Below are 20,998 nucleotides of genomic sequence, written 5' to 3' on the forward strand. Positions count from 1 at the left end.
AATTTGTCAGGTGGCCGGTTGGTCAAGGATATCAAGATTGGAGTAGCGTGTTTTCGAAACCCCAAGTAGTTGTATTAATTCTGCGATGTCTAAAATCAGCGACAAGCCATATTTGGTCTACTTCAACGCTGGCACCTTTAGAATATTATTCTATATATTATGTAGCGTCTGCCAACATGCTGAATCAGCTATCATTCCAACGTTTCTCAAATTGTCCTTTGTAGAACGCTCTAAGAATGAAACCTCAAACTAGCAATTATCAAAATAATAGACGTTTCCTCTAATGAGACTAATATAATATTTTAATTTGATTGTGTATTTTGATAACATATATATTTCCGGTTACCGCAGATTTTTTTAACTGGTATACAAGCTATTACTAGCAATCGGTTTCAACTTCAACCGTAACAATTCCCACACATCCTTTAATCATGATTGGATGTTGTAGCCGAGCTGTCATTCGATGATCCTTGCGCTGTAAAATCCACAATTTATACTTACAAAATAACTGTTCATTAATCAACTTATTAACTTCTAGAAGCAGTCGAAGTCGCGGCTCAATCCATGTATTAGTATAAGCGAGCCTACAAAAATTGTAATAATGACTTTAAGCTAGGAATTATGAGATCACATCTTATGGGCTAGTAAAATTTATGTTAACGTTAGCCTCTCGTGTGCTCTTTGAATTCATCATTCGAAAATAATATTGTCAGACGATGTTGAATGTAAAGAAAAAAAAATTAGTAAACACTTAAAACTGATCGAAATCATGGAGAATTTAAGTTTGGAAGAATTACAACCCACCGGTCAGGAGAATTAAGATTCAAGGACTTTCGAAAACAAAGTTTTTATAGTCATAAGTCTATACACCGTAAGCCATTATGAAAGATATTGGGCAACATGCTGATAACAAGAAAATAATTATCATACATCCTTACCACCCAAAATTACCATCATAGCACAAATCTGCCAACCCACCATTTCCATTACTAGCGCAGAGTTACTGCACCATTTAATCCCAAACAAGAAGATTTTGCAAGCCTCCTAACTGAATATCACAAAAAATGCCAACAGATTAGCCCTGAACTGTAAGTATTCGCATCTCAAGATCTCTCCAACGACCTCCAAGATCGTTTCAAGATCAAAATACTTCCTGGAGGTTTAAAATCCCTCCAGGTAACACGTACATGAGATTCGTTTTAGACATTGCCTGCGTCAGCTCACCAGCAACTCCGGGAAGTGAACTGAGCTCGAGTTCTCCAGAGTCAAACCCACGGCTTGCTCTCCCAATCTCGGTGACGCTACCAATGTCTCTACAATTCTTCTTTGCCAGCTGAGCCAACATCTTTGGCAGCTGGGCCTCCATCTTTGGCAGCTGAGCCTCGATCTTTGGCAGCTGGACCTCCATCTTTGGCAGCTGGACCTCCATCTTTGGCAGCTGGGCCACCAACTTTGGCAGCTGGGCCTCCAACTTTGGCAGCTGGGCCTCCATCTTTGGCAGCTGGGCCTCCATCTTTGGCAGCTGGGCCTCCATCTTTGGCAGCTGGGCCTCCATCTTTGGCAACTGGGCTCCCGCCTTTGTCATCTGAACCAGCAGCATTAGCAAGTGAGCCTCCGAGATTCATTTCAATGGGCCTCGTTGGTTTGGCACCAGATCGGCTGGGTTTAATCTTTTCCAAGGGTATCATGGCGAGAAACTTGTTGTATGGGGACCCCAACACAAGCATGTCATTTGTCTCCGTGGCTTCAGAAACGGAGCCTACAACTCCCGCTGGTGATTGCAACGAATACTTGGCGTACCCTTCAGCATCCAAGATCACTACCATCGAGCCTTCTTTTCCAAAAGTAGCAGCCGTTGTTGCCAGGTCGAGGACCTGTAATGTAGGATTAAAAGTGATACATTACAAAGCACGGAAAGTGCAAATTTATTTTCTAGAGCGATGTATATCTGTAGACTAATAGGTGTTTATTATATTGGTCAAATTAATTGCATTACCGGAAATTTAAGTAAATTAGAAACGTGCAATTTTACCACACCATAAACTTGATTTCCACCTTTTGTAACGAATCCGCGCAACTAATCTAAATGATATATATACATTCATATCAGATCATAGTAACCTTACAAACAGCAGTGAAATAGAACAATTAAGTTCAAACAACAACAAAAAAAAGTTATGACGACGAATCTCAAATCTTCGAGTAAACAGTAGTACTAAATAATTTAATATTAAAAACACAGGAAAAAAATTAACATTTTGTCTTTTAAGAAGCAATATACTCTTACACGTCAGGCATCTTGAAACGTTCCGAAAAGTTACATAATTTGAATAAGTGAACAAATTAAGATTCGTTCAGACACAAATTCCCTAAGAAGCCGATTTTAATGCCCTCATCATATAACTACACAACGACCCTCGGTTAATGAGAAAAAACGTTTGAGTTTTAATAAAAAACAAACACTCTTAAATGGCGCACTAATAAACCAATCACTTTCTTCACATAAACTCTCAGTCTCCCTGGCCCCTGCAAGCAGTCCATTCACGCCAAGCGCTCCAACCCTCGCTCAAAACACTACGTTAATATCTACTACCATCAGAGCATACTGTGGTTTTTTTGTCATTATATTAAATGAGTTGCATTGGTTAAAATAGTGATTAGCACGAGTGCACACGGAAGCAAGTTCAATGTTCAATGATGCGGCGTTACAGCAGCACGATATTATTCTTCATATTATAGCCCAACAGAAACGCATAAGGATGAAATGTTGTACATTATCATTCCCATTTTTTTGTCCTCATTATATCAACTACTGAACTACAAAATCCCAAGTAACACCCTTAACTTATGAGGAATATTTTTACACGTACTAAATAATACTTTACTTGTAAATAATTAAGGCCATGAAAAAAGAAAATACGTTTAAAAAATGCCGTTCTGGTATCATTACTAACAGCATACGAGACTCGTGCCAGAAACTGGCTCTGGAAATAGTGAGCTGCCATCTCGAGGATGTTTGTTGTGCCGTATCCAATGCGGGCCAAAAGTCTCCGCAGCCAAGGCAGCCTGAGCAGCGTTCCAATCATGTCGATAGAATTGGAGCTCTTCATGGCAACCAAGGACAGGTAGTATCCGCCTTATGAAGTTAAAGATAATGCATCATAAAAAAGGTTATAGATATTATAATGAACATAAAAGAACGTAGCATTGTTCATTGACGCGTAAATGTAAGAAGTATAACAAGTAAATGGTTGTATTTCACGTCATTCAAACCAAGATGCATATTTAATAAGTTGGAAGATTAAAAAAATGGGATAAAAAAAAGAGAATGTATGGTACTTATAGGAAGCATCAAAATTAGGTTCTTTATGAAATCCATTCAAGTCTACACATTGAAAAAGTTCCCGTTTTTTAAACAGATCTGTATTGCTCAAGATCTACTGATTTATCAATGTTTAAACTTTTTTGCGAAGGACCAGCAATAAAAAAAGATAACTCAGTACTCACTGCAGTGAGTGACAGAGAGCGCATTTTCTCGTCGACGAAAACTTGAGGTCACGGATGGACGGACAGACGGACAGACAGACGGACATGGCGAGCACAATAGTGCATTTATTCCATAAATGAAAAAATGCACTAAAAAGCAAATAAATTCAAACAAACCTCCAGGTTTTGCTCGGATGTTATCAGGATGGCCTGGCAGACCGTCAATGAAAACGTCATGGGTACCAGCCTTTTCTCCTTTCAACCAGTACCTGAGCAACAATAAATTTCAAATATATGAGTTCCTTCACACTGATTAAAGGTACTCATAGCTACAAACAACCAACTATTATTAAACTTGAAAAGATTTCAAAGCTTACATACTAAACAAGCTTAAGTAAACAGATATGATGTTATTACCTAAATATTTACTATGAAATGCAAAAGGAATTTCTGGAATTGATTCATTTCTCCTCAATAAAAATTAAGATTAATAAGAAAATTTCCATGTATCGGCTTTTTTGGGATTTCAGCAGTTGAAGTGCAACTCTGCATTCACATTTGATAATGCTTGATGTGTAATTTTGTTGTGTTCCTTAGAACCAGAAATTAAGAACAAAACTAAAGAAAGATAAACTCACCGTATAACCCTGCTTCTAATTGTCTCACAGACCAATACAAAATCTTCCTTTGGTGAAAGTTGAACGCCATTGGCAAAGAAGAGTTTGTCCAACAGAACAATATTTTTGCCAGTTTTAACATCAGTTTTTATCAACCTGTTGAAAAAGTCAACAGTTCAATTGGAGGTGCATTTTTGAGGTTTCAAGGCATTGAAGTCTGTGCAGCCACTGACCATGTCACACAATTAAGTATGTCTAGAAGCTTACTGCTTATACCTATTATTTTTTTTCAATTCTAAATCCATTATAAAAAGAATTGAATAGAATAATGTTTTCATCCTATTTGGAAAGCACAAGCAAATCTAAGCTTACATTTAAGATCTACAGAACTCAGTATATTTTAGATAAACTTGTTGAAGACACTCACTGCAAAAACTAAAATTTTAAATCACTAATATTTTCAATTAGTTGAGGAGTGAGATATCATAAGCCATGATTTACTTACATATACTTAGATATAAAAAAAAACATTAGAAAAACCAACCGTCCTGTTGGACCAGCCAAGATCTCAAGGGCGCCAGCATCCAGGCTGGCGATAGTGGAAGCATCAGACCAGTAGAGGTTACCTTCGATATCTTCATCAATATCATCCACAATCATGGGTCTTGTACCATTGATTGGTTCTTTTGAATCTAACAAGTGTTCTTTAGTTCCTGAAAAACCAAAAAAAATCTATTTTGATACGAAGTAAAAATATTGAATTAATAACATATGAATCAAAGAAAACTGCAATGATTAATTGAGATGAACAGGCAAAAATATCATATGAGAAGAGAGTGTGTTCATCAAAGATAACAACTCGCCTGCATCAACGTCAACTTTGAAAATTCCAAGATAGGAATCAGCAACAAGCAGCTTGCCATCATGGCCAAATCGAAGTCCCAGAGGGCGACCACAAACCTTTTCCTCCCAATAACCCTCTGAAATAACATTAAAGACATAGGTAATTGATCACAAAAGGGATTATGCTCATTCAGGCAAACTGTCCCTCATGTCATGAGTCTGTGGACAAAAGATAGTAGTGTATTTCTAAATTGCTTTAAAGAGCTTCTGCATAAATAACTCATGCTGTAAAATAAATTCTTAAAATGAAGTGCCTTAAATAGATTCACAAGTTTCTGAGATGCAAGGGTTGAATTCAGTTACTGTAAAATCACTGCAACAAAACTTACCACAACCAGGCCCAATTTTAACAACTTCTTCAACCTCTGAGTATGATGATCCAGTAATTTTTATTATGGATCCTCCATGCATGCTAACAAAAATTTCATTAGGTTTGTTTCTGTAAGCCACAGATTCAGGCCCTACAAAAACATTCTCATAATGTCGTTGAGCTCGGTCAAGGATGTTGTTGAGGGCAAATGGACCTTCACGTGGAGTAGTAGGGGCAATCCTGAAAATGCAGGTTGAATTAATTAAAAAGCTTATACATGCACATGTGAAACTTTAAACTTCTAACTTTATTATAATCAAGTTGATCATTATTTTTACTTTTTTACTTTTACTCATTAGAATTCCTGACTTTTAGCAAAACAAGAATAGAATAACATACTTCTAACATTTCAGAGCCTTGCATGCACTTGAAGACAAAGGTTTATCATATACAACATGATGCAAATTGAAGTAGAGGGAGGCATTAGAAGGAGGCATGACTAAATTTAAATGGGAGGCATTTAAATTTAGTCTCGCTCGGCACTTTTTTAACTTATTACCATTTGCCATTTTCATTCATACCTCATGCTTGAATTATTAAGCAATACTTGTAGTCTAAGAAGCAAAATATTATCTTATTTGAATATTATATATTATATCCAAAGATTCTTGACGAATGGTGATTCTACCTATTATTTGCTTATTAATCATTTGAACTTAGTCAATAAAATTGACACATTAACACAAAATGTTGTATATAAACATTTGTTGTGCGAGTAAGGATTTACACTTTCTTTTACTTTCTTACCAATTATTTCAACAATGTCAATGAAAGTGATACAGTACAAAAAATCTAGCAGCAAAATCAACTCAATTCATCCAATAAACCAGAATACATACTTACTCTTCAACTAAAAAGTCCCCATGTGGTGGCAGTCCAGGAATAAAAGTAAGTATAGTTAAAAATAACACAGAATGCACTAAAAACCATGATAAGAACTTGATACAATTCATCATCTTGTAAAATCTGAAAAAATAATATCAATGTTATATAGTATACTGAGATAAGCAGAAAGTAGGCAACCTTAGTTAGGTAACAGGGTTGACAGGACAATTACCCATGTCCTGTTATTTCATTTTAATGTTGGTGACAAAAAATTTTGCAGTAAGTGTTTATATATACCGCACTAGTAAAATTGAAACAGCAAAGCAATACTGATCAACTGGGTGGAACTAATTGAGCAAAGAACTTAGAATCCCACTAGGTAATAAGCATGGTTTACCATGAATGTTCATGCCAATAACCTTCCCACTGAAATTTTTTGCTGACCTTTATTATAAATGATCTAGTATTTCATGAAAAAAAAACACACTAAACCAAGTGAACCACATTCCTCTGAGTGATCAAAACAGCTTTTTAGTCATCGTGTGATTATCAAACCTTACAAATCATAGTTCCTTTTGACTGGTATCATTATAACTTTTTTTTGTAGCCAGCATGGAGTAGTAAGGTGATTGCAATACCTGTTGAGTGGCACCTTATACCGGTACCTATGTCATTGATGGCTGCATGACAGATGGTAGTAATGTCTCAATACTAGTTGCAAATAAATATTGGGATAAAAAAAATTATAGAAAATTATTTTTGTTTCATGATGAGAATTGCAAATTTTCAATGCAGGCAGTGTTTCATTCCAACCTTTTTTTCTATTATTATTACGTATATAATTTACTAATAATAGTATTACATCATTATGCAAGTTCCCATCTACCTAATAAGAGACCCAGCTTTACCTATAAGATAGCAGAAGCAATCATTTATCTGGCAGCAATTGTATGGCTTCAATGATGGCAAAACAGCCATTCAGGGCGGTGCTCCTATAAATCAACAGCCATTTGCAGCGCAGGCACGATCTTTGTTTAATGATCATGGACTCTTACTTCCACAGAGAGTGGGCACCCCAGCCTTCTCTCCCATCCCACCAAACATCTTTCTGTGTTGTGTGGGAACATTTGTCTGGACCCAGGAGCAGGGCTCTCTGTGTCTCTTCATCCTGGCTCTTCCTCTGCTCTACTAGCTCATAGGCTAGAATTTACTACGCCCGTTTGCGCCTTGGCCATGCGGGCATAGGTGCACACCGGGCCCGCTTTGGGATGGCACAGGACTCAATCTGCTCTATTATGTCACCAGGAGGACACCATCTCGCATTTCATGCTTGCCTGTGCTAGATTTGCAGGTCCTAGAGCAGCCTTTACCACTGCATTAGCTAGCATTGGAGTCCCTTGGAACCTGAACACAGCCTTGGGAGCTGAGATCCCTGCTGCTCAACGCCCTTTAGTATTTTCTTATCTATCACAATTTTTGTTGCAGACTGGCATGGTGAATCTACTGTGATGAAGAGCGATATAAGCATGTAAACATATAAGAAACTAGTACCTTTCCAGAATATCTACCCTGCAACAGGATCGTCTCCAGACACAAGCAGCTTTTGGCGGCGAGACCCACAGCAAGTGTGTGGTCACACAGATAGACTGCATTGGTCCATAGTGTGCTGGGGCAGCAACCTAGTCTAGCAGAGCTCCAAGTCTACTGCTTTGCCTTCTTTTTCTGACAGAGATCAGGCTGGTGGCGCTTTTGTTGCCACAAGTCTTAACCCCAATTATAAAAAAAACAGCCATGTTATAAGTTTCCAGATGCAGAAGCAATGAAGCAGTTGTTTGTAGCTGTTGTGCGCCCAAACGGCCAAACCTAGAGTTTGGAAATGTGGTGTGGTCACTGTGCCTTGAAAAGGACAAAAATCAATGAAGATTGTTCTAAGATGTGCAATAAAGAAAAGTCCATGCTTGAAGGGCAAGTCATATGAAGAAAGATTAAAGATTATGAAGCTTCCAAGCCTCTATTATCAACGTCCACATGGGGACCTTATCAATGTATACAGTACAAATATGCTCATGGTTTATACAAGGTCCCACCATCCCAGGATTATATACAAGAATTTAGAACAAGAACCAGCATGACCTATAAATTTAGTTATAATCCTATGTAATTGAGGAGCGCGATGGCAAAAAACAGGAGCGCACTTGCTCCAATAGGAGCTTGATAGCCATGCACTCCAATACAAGGTGGTTGCAGTGGTTGGCACTTGGCAGGAGCGTGTGCCTGTCTCCAATATGAGCAGACTGGCATCTGACAGCAGCTGCTGTGGCAATGCGCTTGTCATGCTGCAATATAAGCAGGACAGCCTATGCAATAGGAGCAGGAAAAGTGCATTTCCATACTCCAGCACCCAAATAACTGCCATTTCCTTAAGAAAAAAGTGTCCCATCCTTGACAAATAGCACTCTGAAAGGGCATTCAAATTGCACCCCCCCCCCTCAAGTGAGCAGTACTGGAGCAGTGGAGTCTAGTCAGAGCGCTCCCACCATCCTGGTGGATCTAAATGTAAAATGTCCAGCCATTTACTAGAATTCCAACAAGCACAATATTATTGAGCAGTATGACTGGCAGTGGCACTCTGGCTGTCTGGCAGCAGGCAGCCTGTGCTAATTAATGGCCCATGCATCATTTAGCTTTGTAGATAAATTTGGTTTGTAATAAACATTTTATGATTTTATAAGTGAAAAAATTGCCAAGGAATATTTGCATAACTTATTTTGGACTTATCAGAGAATAGAGATTAATATCACTTACATCAGTTAGTCACCTCCTATAATTACAGGCAGCCTGGGCCCTGGGTTGGCCAATTCATTATTCAGGCCCAATTGTATAAATTGAATAGGCTAATTCTTTTCTTTAATTGGAATTTATGGGAGCCTCTGAAGACTGGTTCAATGCAGCCCCATGTCAGAACAGTTCAAGGAATTTGACTGAATTTTGTTTTCAGGCACAAAAAAGGGTGTCTCAGAAAAAATACTCAAGATTTCTCAATGGCTGAAGGGCTACAGAACGGGCCACCAGAGTGGAGACCACACCGGGGCAGAGAGCACCACTCCAGGGCAGAAAGCCCCACTCCAGGGCAGATAGCCCCACTCCAGGGCAGATAGCCCCACTCCAGGGCAGATAGCCCCACTCCAGGGCAGAAAGTCGGGGACACTAACCACACATGGAGGCATCTTAAAATCTTTGTAACGAATTTTGCAGTTAGATGCTGGGAGCATTTATAGGTGTTCTTCGGGAGTTAAACTTCACTTTAGCTGATCGTACCATAGTGGCAAAGCAGAGAGTTTTTTAGACTCTCCCTCAAGTTCATTTTAGAGTCCTATAAGTAGACCAGTAAACTGAGTAAAGTATCATGGATACCAGCATTATCTTACATAAGGAATTGGTTTAAGTCTTGAGTCAATGAGGAAATTAAAAATGAACTGATTCTAAAAAATCTCTGGTTTGTCACTATGGATCGTACCATTCGCCGGCTTAACGCCTCGGAGCGGGACAGCACGGCATTTTCAAAGTTTGAGAAAGATAGTTCAGAAAGATGACATAGCAGCCGGCCAAAGCCGGCTACTGTCACAGGAGCTCAGCACGAAGAACCTCTTGCCTCAATGGTTAGACCAGAACCCCAAATAGGCTAATTGAGGATTTGAGTCATTTGAGTGAAACTATGCAAGTGAATTAAATCACAACAGTACTGGCATTATCAGGCATTATCCATTGTGGCATTATCATGGGATTCATGGCAATGACTCAATGAGGGCACGCATAGCTAACGGCATAGGCTAAGTCATGCATGCCACATGAAATGGATTCAATTAGGGCTAAGAATGAGACTGAGAGCTGTATAAAGACTTTTATTAAAGAGAAAGAGCAGGGACGCTTGACACAAAAGTTTTGGAATTCTCAGCAGGACTGCAGCAGCAGTGTTCATAGTTTTCTATACTTATGTTTGTTCTGAACTTTCATGACGCACTGTCACGCACATACGGTAAATTCTGCGCAGCTGTTGAGTGTTGACTGCCACTTGCCGGCGGGGCGGCGGCCCGGCAGTGGACGTTGAAGTCATAAGTTAGGAATATCTTAATGGCTTTCGATTTTGTTTAAAAATTTCAAGCGTGGTTAATTTTATAATCAGTCAAATGAATCTTCATATTCAACAAATAAAAACATTTGCACGGGTTGTTTCATGAATCATGATAGCCTTGATGATTGGCTCGCTCACTCTCACGCATCGTCTCCATCCACTCATCACGGTGTTCACTAACAGACAGACATGCATTTTGCTTTTACGCGTGTAGTGTAGAGCTGTCGTGAGTTGGCCTTTGTGTCCGCTGAGACTCAAATTACTGAAGTCAGACGTCAGTGAACCCAGCGTGTAGTGGAGTCAGTGGACATCCCGAATTTCCAAAAAGAAGGAGACGTCTGTGAACTGAGTGAACAGTGCAGTGAAGCATGTGTTGTAGTCTGTAGAAGTGTAGACTTGAAAAGTTGCCGTGAATTGCAGCATTGCGATTTACGAGTCGATCGGATTTCTGTGATCTGCCACTTTAAGATAGGGCCTAATAACTATCAAATTCAACAGTTGAACTTGATTGTGATGATTCAACGGTTTATGATTCAATATTCGATTTTTTACTGAGTTTTTTGGAAGGGCTAGGAAGTAGGAATGCTAGATTGAAAGTTGGCCCGTAATTTTCGATGTAGGCCAGCCTGGCCAGACAGGCCAGCTGACTTGTGTTTATCCAGCAGTAGCTGCAGGCCCTGAGGCCTGCAGACCTCTGCACTCAGCAGTCACTGACTGCTGAGTGGCAAACCAGAGCTTTTTAGGAATCAGTTCATTTTTAATTTCCTCAATAACTCAAGATTTAAACCAATTTCTTAAGTCTGATAATGCTCGTATCCATGATACTTTACTGGTCTACCTATAGGACTCAAAAATGAACTTGAGGCCATGGCCAGTCAGCAGTACTGCAGTAGGCCTATAGGCTATATATAATAATATATCTCACCCTACCATCTTTATGATGAAATAGATAGTAAATTTGGAATATAAAATATACCTAATCACCTAAATTTCAACCTTGATTGGTCTGAGCCTCTGAGGGTCTCATAAATTTTAGTCATATATCTGATATCATATATAGGTATACATACTAGTGATACTACTGTCAAAAAGAATAATAAGGGGAGGGCGGGGTAAATCAGGACAGTCCTCTAGGCTCTAGCCTAACTAGGCTCTAAGTTCCAACATTTTGTAGAACTGTTGTAGCAATTAAACTCATAGTGGCAAACCAGAGCTTTCTTAGAATCAGTTCATTTTTAATTTCCTTATTTACTTAAGATTCAAACCAATTTTTTAAGTATGATAATGATGGTATCACGGATACTTTAATGGTCTGCATATAGGACTCAAAAATGAACTTGAGGGAGAGTCTAAAAAACTCTCTGCTTTGCCACTATGATTAAACTTATTGGAATATTGCAAAACTGGTCTGAAAATAGTGGCATAGAGTTCAACATTTTTCCTATCTAGTATTATATACTACTTATATAGCATAGGCTAAACATAAAGCAAGTAGGTAGGGAAATCATGCATTTACTACCTAGACTCCTAGAGTCCTAGTACTACCTACCTCTAAAAAATCCTTGAAAAAAGTGAGATTTTGGAAGACTATGCTAAGGCCTAATGGGTAATAGCTACCTAAGGCTAACTGGTCTATAGCAAAAAAATATTTGACATTTAAAAAATTTTACTTGCATAAAAGTTGCACACATGGGTTATCTGTGTAGCTGTGTTGGCTCAAAAACATGACTTAGATATGGAATTTGCGTAGCTCATCCCCAGAAAAATGGCGGCCATTTCCGCAAGACGGGGTAATAAGGGAGTTAAAGGGACCCTAGGCAGTAGGCTGGACACCCCCCCGCTCCCCAGGGTTATAACTCAAGAGACAAGAGACACCCATAGAAATGCATTAACAGTAGCAGGAAATCCAGGCATGTAATATATGTCTACTTGGTGAGCCGCAACTGAATTTTGGAGCTGTGAGTTAGCCCGCTTGCAAACCGTGAAAATGTACTTCCTGCACCACTGCACATGAGTTGCTTATTGCAGCTGTTAAATCACATTTGCGAAAATTGTGGAGTTTTTTTACTAACCTTACTTTATAAGGATGCAATATTGATCATGTTAAAAAGATGCTACTTGACAAGAATCTAGAATCAATCTACAAACTTGATTATGTTTGCTCTGTGTCTGTGTTACTAGCAGGCAACAGCATAAAAGGAATGCACTAATTTGGAAAGGTCATTTGCCACTAAGACATACCCGTAATTAACATAATTAACGTAACCAAAGTTATAAACATTGTGTTAAGCTAATTTGGTTTAAGTCAAGTTATGGCCAACAAAGCACCATATTCAAGCATATAAGAGTAATAACATAAATAATAATTGCAATAAAACCCAGGGAGTGCAAATAATCCCTTAGATGCAGTTAAAAAACCTCACCTTCTTGAGGTCAAGCAGCAGAACTTGGATAATGCTTGCAACTTCCAACTTGCAAGTACTGATGTCAGGACTAAAATTTCAAAATGAGAAAACATTGTAGAAGTACTAGTAGAACAGTCATATTCTAGCACAGGATTAAAAGCTTCAACAGAATGACCTCTAATGGTTATTTTTTTGGCAACAACTAATTTTTCTCATTAATTCTAGCTTCCAGAAATTCGTAACATATAGTTAATTCCGTAGTAGAATCACAGTCATCCTTGTTCATGGATTAAAAATTCTTACATTGTAAATAAACAATTTCGTTTGCCACAAGCAATTTACACACTTATCTTAAATGCTTTACTTGAAATCATCAGCTTTCAACAGAAATGTATTGTTGACCTGCTTGTTTTTGAGCTGGTGTAAAACCTTGCTCACTTTCAAGAAGTGAGATTTGTTTTTAGTGTCCATATGAATTAAGGGGGGGGGCATGGAGGAATTCCAAGCAGTAAAGTGGCGACTGTCTACATGGTTGTAGGATACCTATGTGGCACAGAATAGCACCAGTCAATTATACTTCTTGCCTCCAATGTCTCATTTGACATGGTACCACCCTTCTGCTGGGTGTTCATAATAGAGTAGAATGATTCAACCATGGCTTAACACCCACCCATGGACAGACTTAACAGTCAGGACTTTGCAGAGGCTGATTAACCAGCTACAGATTTTGTGGAAATTGGCCAGATCTATTTTAGGCACCATTATGATTATTAGTATATTATTATATGTTAAAAGGGGTTTAAAATGAAAATTTCTCAAGTGTCAGTGCTTGACAAGCCTTCCAACATCTAGCCTTTCAAGTGTTGCACATTATTTATAGGTTTAAAATAGTTCAAAGACTTGCAATTCCAGGCTTTAAAGGCAAGTCTTATAGTTATGGAGGAAGATTAAAGATCATGAAGCTTTCAAGCCTTTGCAATTGACATCTGCATGGTGACTTTATTGAAGTATAGGTACAAGTATACGGTACTCATGCTTTATACAAGGTCTTAGAAGGATTACTAGAATTTTAACAAGTGCAAATACCACAGGTCACTGTTAAAAGCTGAAAAAACTGCAGTGCAATTCATCCATGGGAAAACATTTTTTTTGTATTGAGAGTCAATGACATGTGGAAGTTTCCCTGTATTATTGAAGCTCCGAGTATGAATGTGGTCAAGAATAAACTAGACAATTCTATGCAAAAGTATTTGTTCAGTCTTGAAATGCCTAGCCCTCTATGGAACTAGTAAAAAGTCCTGTGATGATGTAAACCAATATTAGTTGAAGGATCTTGTCAAAAAGCCACTTTTTACATCTGCGAACAAGTCCCAATAACTACCTACATGAATTAGCTACTGGCCTAAACAGACCTCTTTCTTCAATGCCAAAGATGCCAATTCTATTACCCTTATAAGGTATGACTGATAGGATGGCAGTAACAGGCAGTTACTGAGTTTACTGGTGCATAGGTATGTAGTAAATGTGATTTCACCTGGGAGCAGACATTAAAGAGCAAGGTTGTTGAACACAATAATTTATAGATCACTAACATTTCACACAGGCTATTGTCATGGATAAATAACAAAATAGACAATCCTAGGAAATTATTAAATGGTAAAATTGCTAGAGACCACAATTCAATTTATTAAAAGACATGCTATTTTGTGTGGACAAAGTTTGAGTGTGACTCATCATCAGTACTCATAAATTTGCATCTTTGAATTTTGTAATGTTTGACTGAATAAAAATACAAATTAACTTAGTAAAAGTACAAATAAAATAAAATTAATGAAAGAATAGTGGCTTTGGCATGATTGATTATTTATAGTTAGCACCTAAAAAATATTAAAAAAATAATTCCTTATCTTCAATTTTCAGCACAAAATTCTGTATAACTGACATTTCATTCAAGTAGCACCATCATCATGGTTCAACACGCTGCAGATGCAAACTTGCTGAGCCTTAGAGGTTTGTAAGTTGTCTATCTATTGTCTCTCTTGTTTGTATATGCTGTTCTTGCTCCTGTTTCTTTCTTTGTTTATTCAATTATTTGATATTTTGTAGTATATTTGCATCACAATGGCACAAAACTGAAACTTTCTGCTTAATTGCCAATAAGCTTTTTCTTTCTAATTAAATTGGTAGTATAACTGCCAATTATGACCATATATTAATTATATGATTTTACTTGTACATAAATATAGTTGTGATGATAATTTTATATGAGCTTGTTATTTTTATATTTGTATTTTAATTTTTTCCTAATACTTTTATTTATTTATTCTTTACTATTCCTAAAAATGTATATTTCAGTGCTGAGGGTTGCCCATGAAGCTCGTATGTGCCATGGGTTGCGCCACAAGGACTATCAGATGTACAGGCAATACTGCAGCCGCCGCATCAGGAGGCTGCGTAAGAGGTTTGACATCAGACAAGGGGAAAAGAAGTACAGAAAACGTGAACTTCAACCTGCCGCAATCAAAGAGGAGAAGTAAGTTGTAAGTTAATCAATCAAATGGTACGTATTTTTATAAGGTTTTCTGCTCAAAAAATTGTGAAACTTTCCAAAATTGTTAGTGCAAATTAGTAATTTTCCAGTGACTTTGCAATTTTTGTGATTTTCTGAGTCACATCTTTTTGAATTTCTTTGCTTACTGAAATTATTTGAAGATAAATTGTGCTGAGTCCTCAAAATTTTTGTTTTAGTGAGATTTAAGCAAATTTTTCCTGGAATAAATTGGTAGAATAATACTTTAGTTTGAAAATTTCTTTATTGCTTGTTAAGGTACCGGTAATGCTATTTTCATTTATGGCCTTGGTTGTCATTCAACACTCAATTTTCATTTTTATTTCTAACAAAGCATTTATTGCAGACATAATTTAAATGTCTTAACTTAATTCTCTATTGCAGAATGTTAGAGCTGCCTTTGCTGATGGCTGAGCGCTACTGGGCATACGCCATGCAATTGAAGGAGGAAAGCATGCAGGATCCAAGGAAGAAATTTGCTCTCAGAAACAAGCTTAGGAAAGCTGCCACCTACAGTGTCAATTTTGAAAAAATTGTCGAGGTACAGTACGTTTTTGCTAAAGTGAGAAATTTTGATTGTTAAATTATAGAAAATTCCATTAATATTCATAATTCATATTCATAATTCTATTAATATTCCATTATTAAGGCATGTGGGAAGTGTGATGCTCGCACCCAGCTGGAGGTGCAAGGATACAGTGCGTGGCTGCAGGGCACCGTGCTGTTCGAGCTGGCTGAGTGGACTCAGCAATGGGATGCTCCTGTGGTTTTCTTCAACAAAGCCATGTAAGCAACCATAACTTTTATCTTTTGTCCAACATTGAACTAGAGTTCAGGGATATCTGGTGCTCCTCTTCTCCATTTCTTAGGTTTTTCACATTCAAATGTGTGGTCTAGATACTAGTTGTACTGTAGCTTTGAAGTTCAATTTTTGAATGGAAATTGTTTATCAAATGACAACATTTCAAATAAAAATTTCATTTAATTTCATCTGTTCATCATCACTTTGTTTTTCATGCAATCCCTATTTTTTGTGGTTAACTGATTCAAATTTCAGTGCCATTTACTCAAAGTTGAGTGAAGCAGTGACGGAAGAAGAGGCGGGCATCATTAAAGCGCTGGTGTCAGAAGTGGAAGTGCAGCTACGTTATTGTCGCCACCACCTTGGAGACAAGGCTGCTACCTCATCCCTTCTCGCCATGACTGACGACACTGCTCTTGGCGAGAAGCTTGATGTTTGTATTACTTCAGCATCAGGCAAACTGTCTAATAAGTTACCATGACAAATAGCTCCATGTTTGGGTTTGTTCGCTTAATGTTTTCTTTTGCTGTCAAGAGTCATAAATTTTGTTATTAATTGTCAGAGATCGTTTTCCTGTAGGTAGCAATTTGCGAGAAGCTGGATGTCTGGATTTATAGCCGGCATTTAATTCTTCGCTTCATAGCAGACAAGTAATTGAACAAAATCATGGCATCAGGATTTGGTTTTTGATATGCAATCCAATATTTTATGACATGTTTTACTTGTTCAGGTGCTGGTGTCGCAGGCTCGTGAGAAGCAGGCAGCTACTCTAAGTGAGGTCACTTGGCGCGGCCGTACGCTTTCTGTGAAGCAGGAAAAGGTCCGTTCATCTTCCTACTCATTTTGAACTCAGTATATCGTTCCAATGTCGTAGTACCTACCTAAGATAATTTCACGTGTAGATGTATCATTTTGTTTTTAATCTTTTCTATTTTCAATTCTGCTATCAGGCGGAGATTAGAAAATGTCAATATAACTAAACTAAACAGTACAATGATACTTCTATCACAAGATAAAAACTTCCTAGCCATTGTTTGATTTTCTTTTATAAATGAGATGCTACATGGCATAACACAAGGCAGAGTATTCATTTCCACGCATGGTAATGTTGTATATACTGGGACTGTAATGAATTCCGCCGTGCAGGTCCGCTTGTTCTTGCTGAAAGAGAGCGAGAGTGCAGGCCGCGCCCGTTATGGCGACCGCTTCAACCAGCTGGACAAGCTGCTGATGGAGTGTAAGGACGCCATCGCGCTCGTCAGAGATGACCTAAACAATGACCCAGTTAGTTATTCGGAGCATCTCATTTTACTTTACTATGTGCTTTATATAATAATAATAAGACTTCGAACCTTATAGAGATCAATGGTTTTATATGATGCTACCTGCATGTTGTCCTCGAATATTTTAATGCTGCCACATTTTCAGCAAAGAAAATATTTGTATGAAACCTATTTAAAAGCATTATATTTTTTCAATGTCTGTTTGCAAATCTGCAATAATATTACAGACATTCAAGACTCGTCAAGCTGCCAACAGCGGTCCAGTGTCGAGCGGCCATTTTCTGTACTCGTATCTGTGCTACCTGCGACTGCGTCTCACTCTCGCCCGCAACGTGGCGCTACTGACGCAGTACTCCGCCATAATCGCCGGCAAAACTTCCGTCAGTTTTTAGATAAATACCTAAAAGTTTTATCATAGGGGCCGTTTTATTTATATATATATAGCAGATAGACGGCCTTTATCATGAAGTTATAACTTGTATCATTCAGTTTTGTTGCAAGTTATAGAAAATATACTAATACTTTACAAGGAAATGATGTCAATTGAGTAACTGTATTTCGTTAGCAGCATGACACATATAAATAAAACTCTTAGATATGACAGTTCTCTTGAAAAATAATTACATTCAAATTGAAATTTACCGTATGTCTAAGCAAGCAGCAATGACTAGGTTATCCTCAATGTGAATTGAATCGGAATTGAGACAAACAAATTTTGATTGTCTGTTGGGAATGACATTGCATCCTCACCCAACATTGACTTAATATTTTGCCATGAGAGAAATGAGTGTCTGAACATGGATTATGTTGAATTTTAATTGGGATATAATTTGGCGTGCGCGCCATATATGAAAATCGTTTGTAGCATATTTATTCATGTTTAAAATTACATGGTCGTACTGCAATGTGTGCTTAGAATAAAATAGGCGTTTATGGTTTTTAAGAATCTTCCTGCAAATGGAAAAAATTAAATCAGTACTCACAGCAGTGAGTGACAGAGAGCGCATTTTCTCGTGCGTGAAGTCACGTACGGACGGACATGACAAGCACAATAGCGCCTTTTTTCCATAAATGAGAAAATGCGCTAAAAACAGCTTGTCCAGAATTCACTTTGGAACTTTGTTTCTATGTGATATAATTTCGGAATAATACTGGAACTAAAAATCATAAAATAATGATCTAATTTTTATTTTTAGGCTGCTAAAGGTTCGAAGGTGCCCCGAGACCAGGATGTGGTGCGTCTCTGCGATCTCTCCATGCAGAACCTCAACGAGATGTGCCAGCTTGCCGGTCTAGAGGACGATCTTGAGCTCAAGCAAGAAAACGACTCGAAAATTGCCTACTTCAAGGCACTCAGGTGAAGATTAAGGACCAGTAATTAAATAAACCTCAGACTTCTTTTGACATTACTGCATTTTAATGCTTGACAATTTTTACCTCTAACAAAGTGATGCATAATGATGTGATATCAATACAATGATTGCTGGTGACAGGAAACGTTTCCATCTGCTAGCGGATTGTAATAAATAAAATATTAAATAAATTACACACATTCAAGTTGCTGCCAGTAAGCGATTTCATTTAAGAAAGGGAAATAGTTTTGTGAATCAAGTAAAATAAAGCTAATTTCTAAAATCTGTAGGTGCTTCCACGTCGCCGAGAGCTACGCGAAGCAAGAGAAGTGGGTGGAGGCGATGACGCTGTATAAGCGTGCGGAGGAGCGCATCGCTCAGGCCAAGAGTCAGCCCAACCTGCAGGTGCGCTTGTCTTCTTAGGTGGGCTTTTAGTAAGTGGCATTTGGCTCGATTTATCTGAAGCTGAAGCCCGCGTTATCCCTAACGGTACAGAAACCCTAGCAGTATTCAAATGTAGCTTCATAAGTTAACATAAATTATAAGGTGCAGTCTCATGAAATTCTTTATTTTATATTTACCTGCGCATTTGCATAAAATTGCAATATTTTATTCACGTAAGTGAAGAACTTTGAAGAGTTTTAATAGTAAAAGTTTCTAGTTTTATATAAAAAAGTACAGATGTTACTTATTACTGAACCAAAAGGTGCTTGCGTTGAATTTGGTATTTCTCGTGATTGAAGGTCATCACGAAATAGAAATTATTGAAAAATCATCAATGCTTATGTATTGCTTATTAAGTATGATTGTAATTTACAGAGCAGCGATGAGGCGTCGCTGGAGGCGCTAGCTGAGCAGCTGGCTGGGCTGAGCGTGACTGTGAAGGCCCGGGCGCTGCTGCCCTCTACCTCCACTACGCCGCACCCCAGCCCCTCCCAGGCCATCAAGAAGGTTAAAAAAATATTGCTGAACTTTTCATCATTGTTATATTTCATTTTATTTTTTATGTTATAGCATTTAAAACGACTTTTATCTCTGATTTTTTTCTAAGCTAAAGATCTTTGGTAGCTTTACAACGAACCTCCCTTGTTGTTTCTATGCCTCAATTGCAAACTAATTTTGTAATAAATAGAAAAATGAAATGTCTTATATTTTCATAATAGGACTTCTTCCAATTTACCAAACAACACCTGACACTGTGCAGCCGCTGTCTGAACGCATGGACGAGTATTTGGAGGACCAGTGTCTGCTGAACCACACAAACCCTCGTGTGCTGCCCATGCCGCCGTCCCTCTCAGCCGTGCCATGCAAGCCGCTCTTCTTCGACCTCGCCCTCAGCCACGTGGCTTTCCCGTCGCTTGAAAAATGCGTGCCAACTCCTGAGCAACCGTCGCCGGCACAGCAGAAGGCAGCACAGCAGCCTGGGGGCCTGTCCAGCATTGTCAAAGGGCTCTGGGGATGGGGGTCTAAGAAGTAGGATATTAACTTAATTGTTTAACATTGCTTGATTTAGTGTTCTTTAAAAACTTGTTTTTTTTTTTACTAATTTAAAGCGATTTTTGGATGGTTTCAAATAGGTATCACTTATATCTCTTGCACTAAATAAAGAGTGTGTGCACCGGCAGGACCAATAATTCAGTATTTAGTTTGGCAGTCATACGGACTGTCGTAATAATGGTTCAACTAATTATGTATCATGTTGGGGCAGCAGTTCCCATTGCGTAAACGTAATTCTTTTCAGTCCCAATAATAATTTAACCTTCGATAGTTTGATTCACTATATCAAAAAGTTCTTTTCACTCAATGTGCCAGCTTACGTTATTTGTTGTGGTTTGTTCCACTTGTTGGCTTTCTTTCCCTTTGCGTTTTGAAAAAGTGAATGAAATTTTTTGTTCTTATTTGATCTTTGGAAATTATCGGTGTTCTAGAAATGTGTGAGAACAACATTTTGAGATGTTAAATACCTGTGAGCACACATTGAGCACTTTCTTTTCTATGTTTATAGATCGATTACATTTTGAATTCATGGTTTCCTTCTTGTTTTGTGGGTGTTCTGGTGTACGGTATGTAGTATTTTGCTCCAATTTTATTTCTTGTTTTTGTACTTTTTATTCATAAATTGTATTTTATATGAAGTGCAACGGGAGTTATTTTATTATCCAATATACAGCACATATAGTTACCAATATATTCCACACCAAAATTCCAAACTTGCCGCGAGATAACCTACCATTTATCCAACCGCGAGGACGCA

At 38.0% G+C, this 20,998-nt stretch overlaps 2 protein-coding genes across 2 annotated transcripts; one reads left to right on the forward strand and one right to left on the reverse strand.

Moving 5' to 3' along the window:
• Positions 1-828: 828 nt before the first annotated feature.
• On the reverse strand, positions 829-6,345 carry LOC108672514 (adipocyte plasma membrane-associated protein-like). The gene is made up of 8 exons (XM_018160199.2): positions 6,220-6,345; positions 5,336-5,556; positions 4,967-5,083; positions 4,648-4,816; positions 4,125-4,259; positions 3,664-3,755; positions 2,955-3,136; positions 829-1,874 (listed from the first exon to the last, which is right to left on the reverse strand). Exons 1-8 carry the CDS (start codon positions 6,330-6,332, stop codon positions 1,314-1,316), a joined length of 1,590 nt encoding a protein of 529 aa, XP_018015688.1. The 5' UTR covers positions 6,333-6,345; the 3' UTR covers positions 829-1,313.
• Positions 6,346-14,622: 8,277 nt separating this feature from the next.
• LOC108672525 (signal recognition particle subunit SRP68-like) lies at positions 14,623-20,668 on the forward strand. The gene is made up of 12 exons (XM_018160210.2): positions 14,623-14,748; positions 15,094-15,271; positions 15,692-15,848; positions 15,957-16,093; positions 16,365-16,542; positions 16,840-16,929; positions 17,256-17,393; positions 17,620-17,772; positions 18,589-18,749; positions 19,035-19,149; positions 19,564-19,695; positions 19,949-20,668. The coding sequence occupies exons 1-12, from the start codon at positions 14,706-14,708 to the stop codon at positions 20,219-20,221; spliced, it is 1,755 nt and encodes a 584-aa protein (XP_018015699.1). The 5' UTR covers positions 14,623-14,705; the 3' UTR covers positions 20,222-20,668.
• Positions 20,669-20,998: the final 330 nt, after the last annotated feature.

This window comes from Hyalella azteca, unplaced genomic scaffold (genome assembly GCF_000764305.2).
Source record: "Hyalella azteca isolate HAZT.00-mixed unplaced genomic scaffold, Hazt_2.0.2 contig6305, whole genome shotgun sequence".
Taxonomy (NCBI): domain Eukaryota; kingdom Metazoa; phylum Arthropoda; class Malacostraca; order Amphipoda; family Hyalellidae; genus Hyalella; species Hyalella azteca.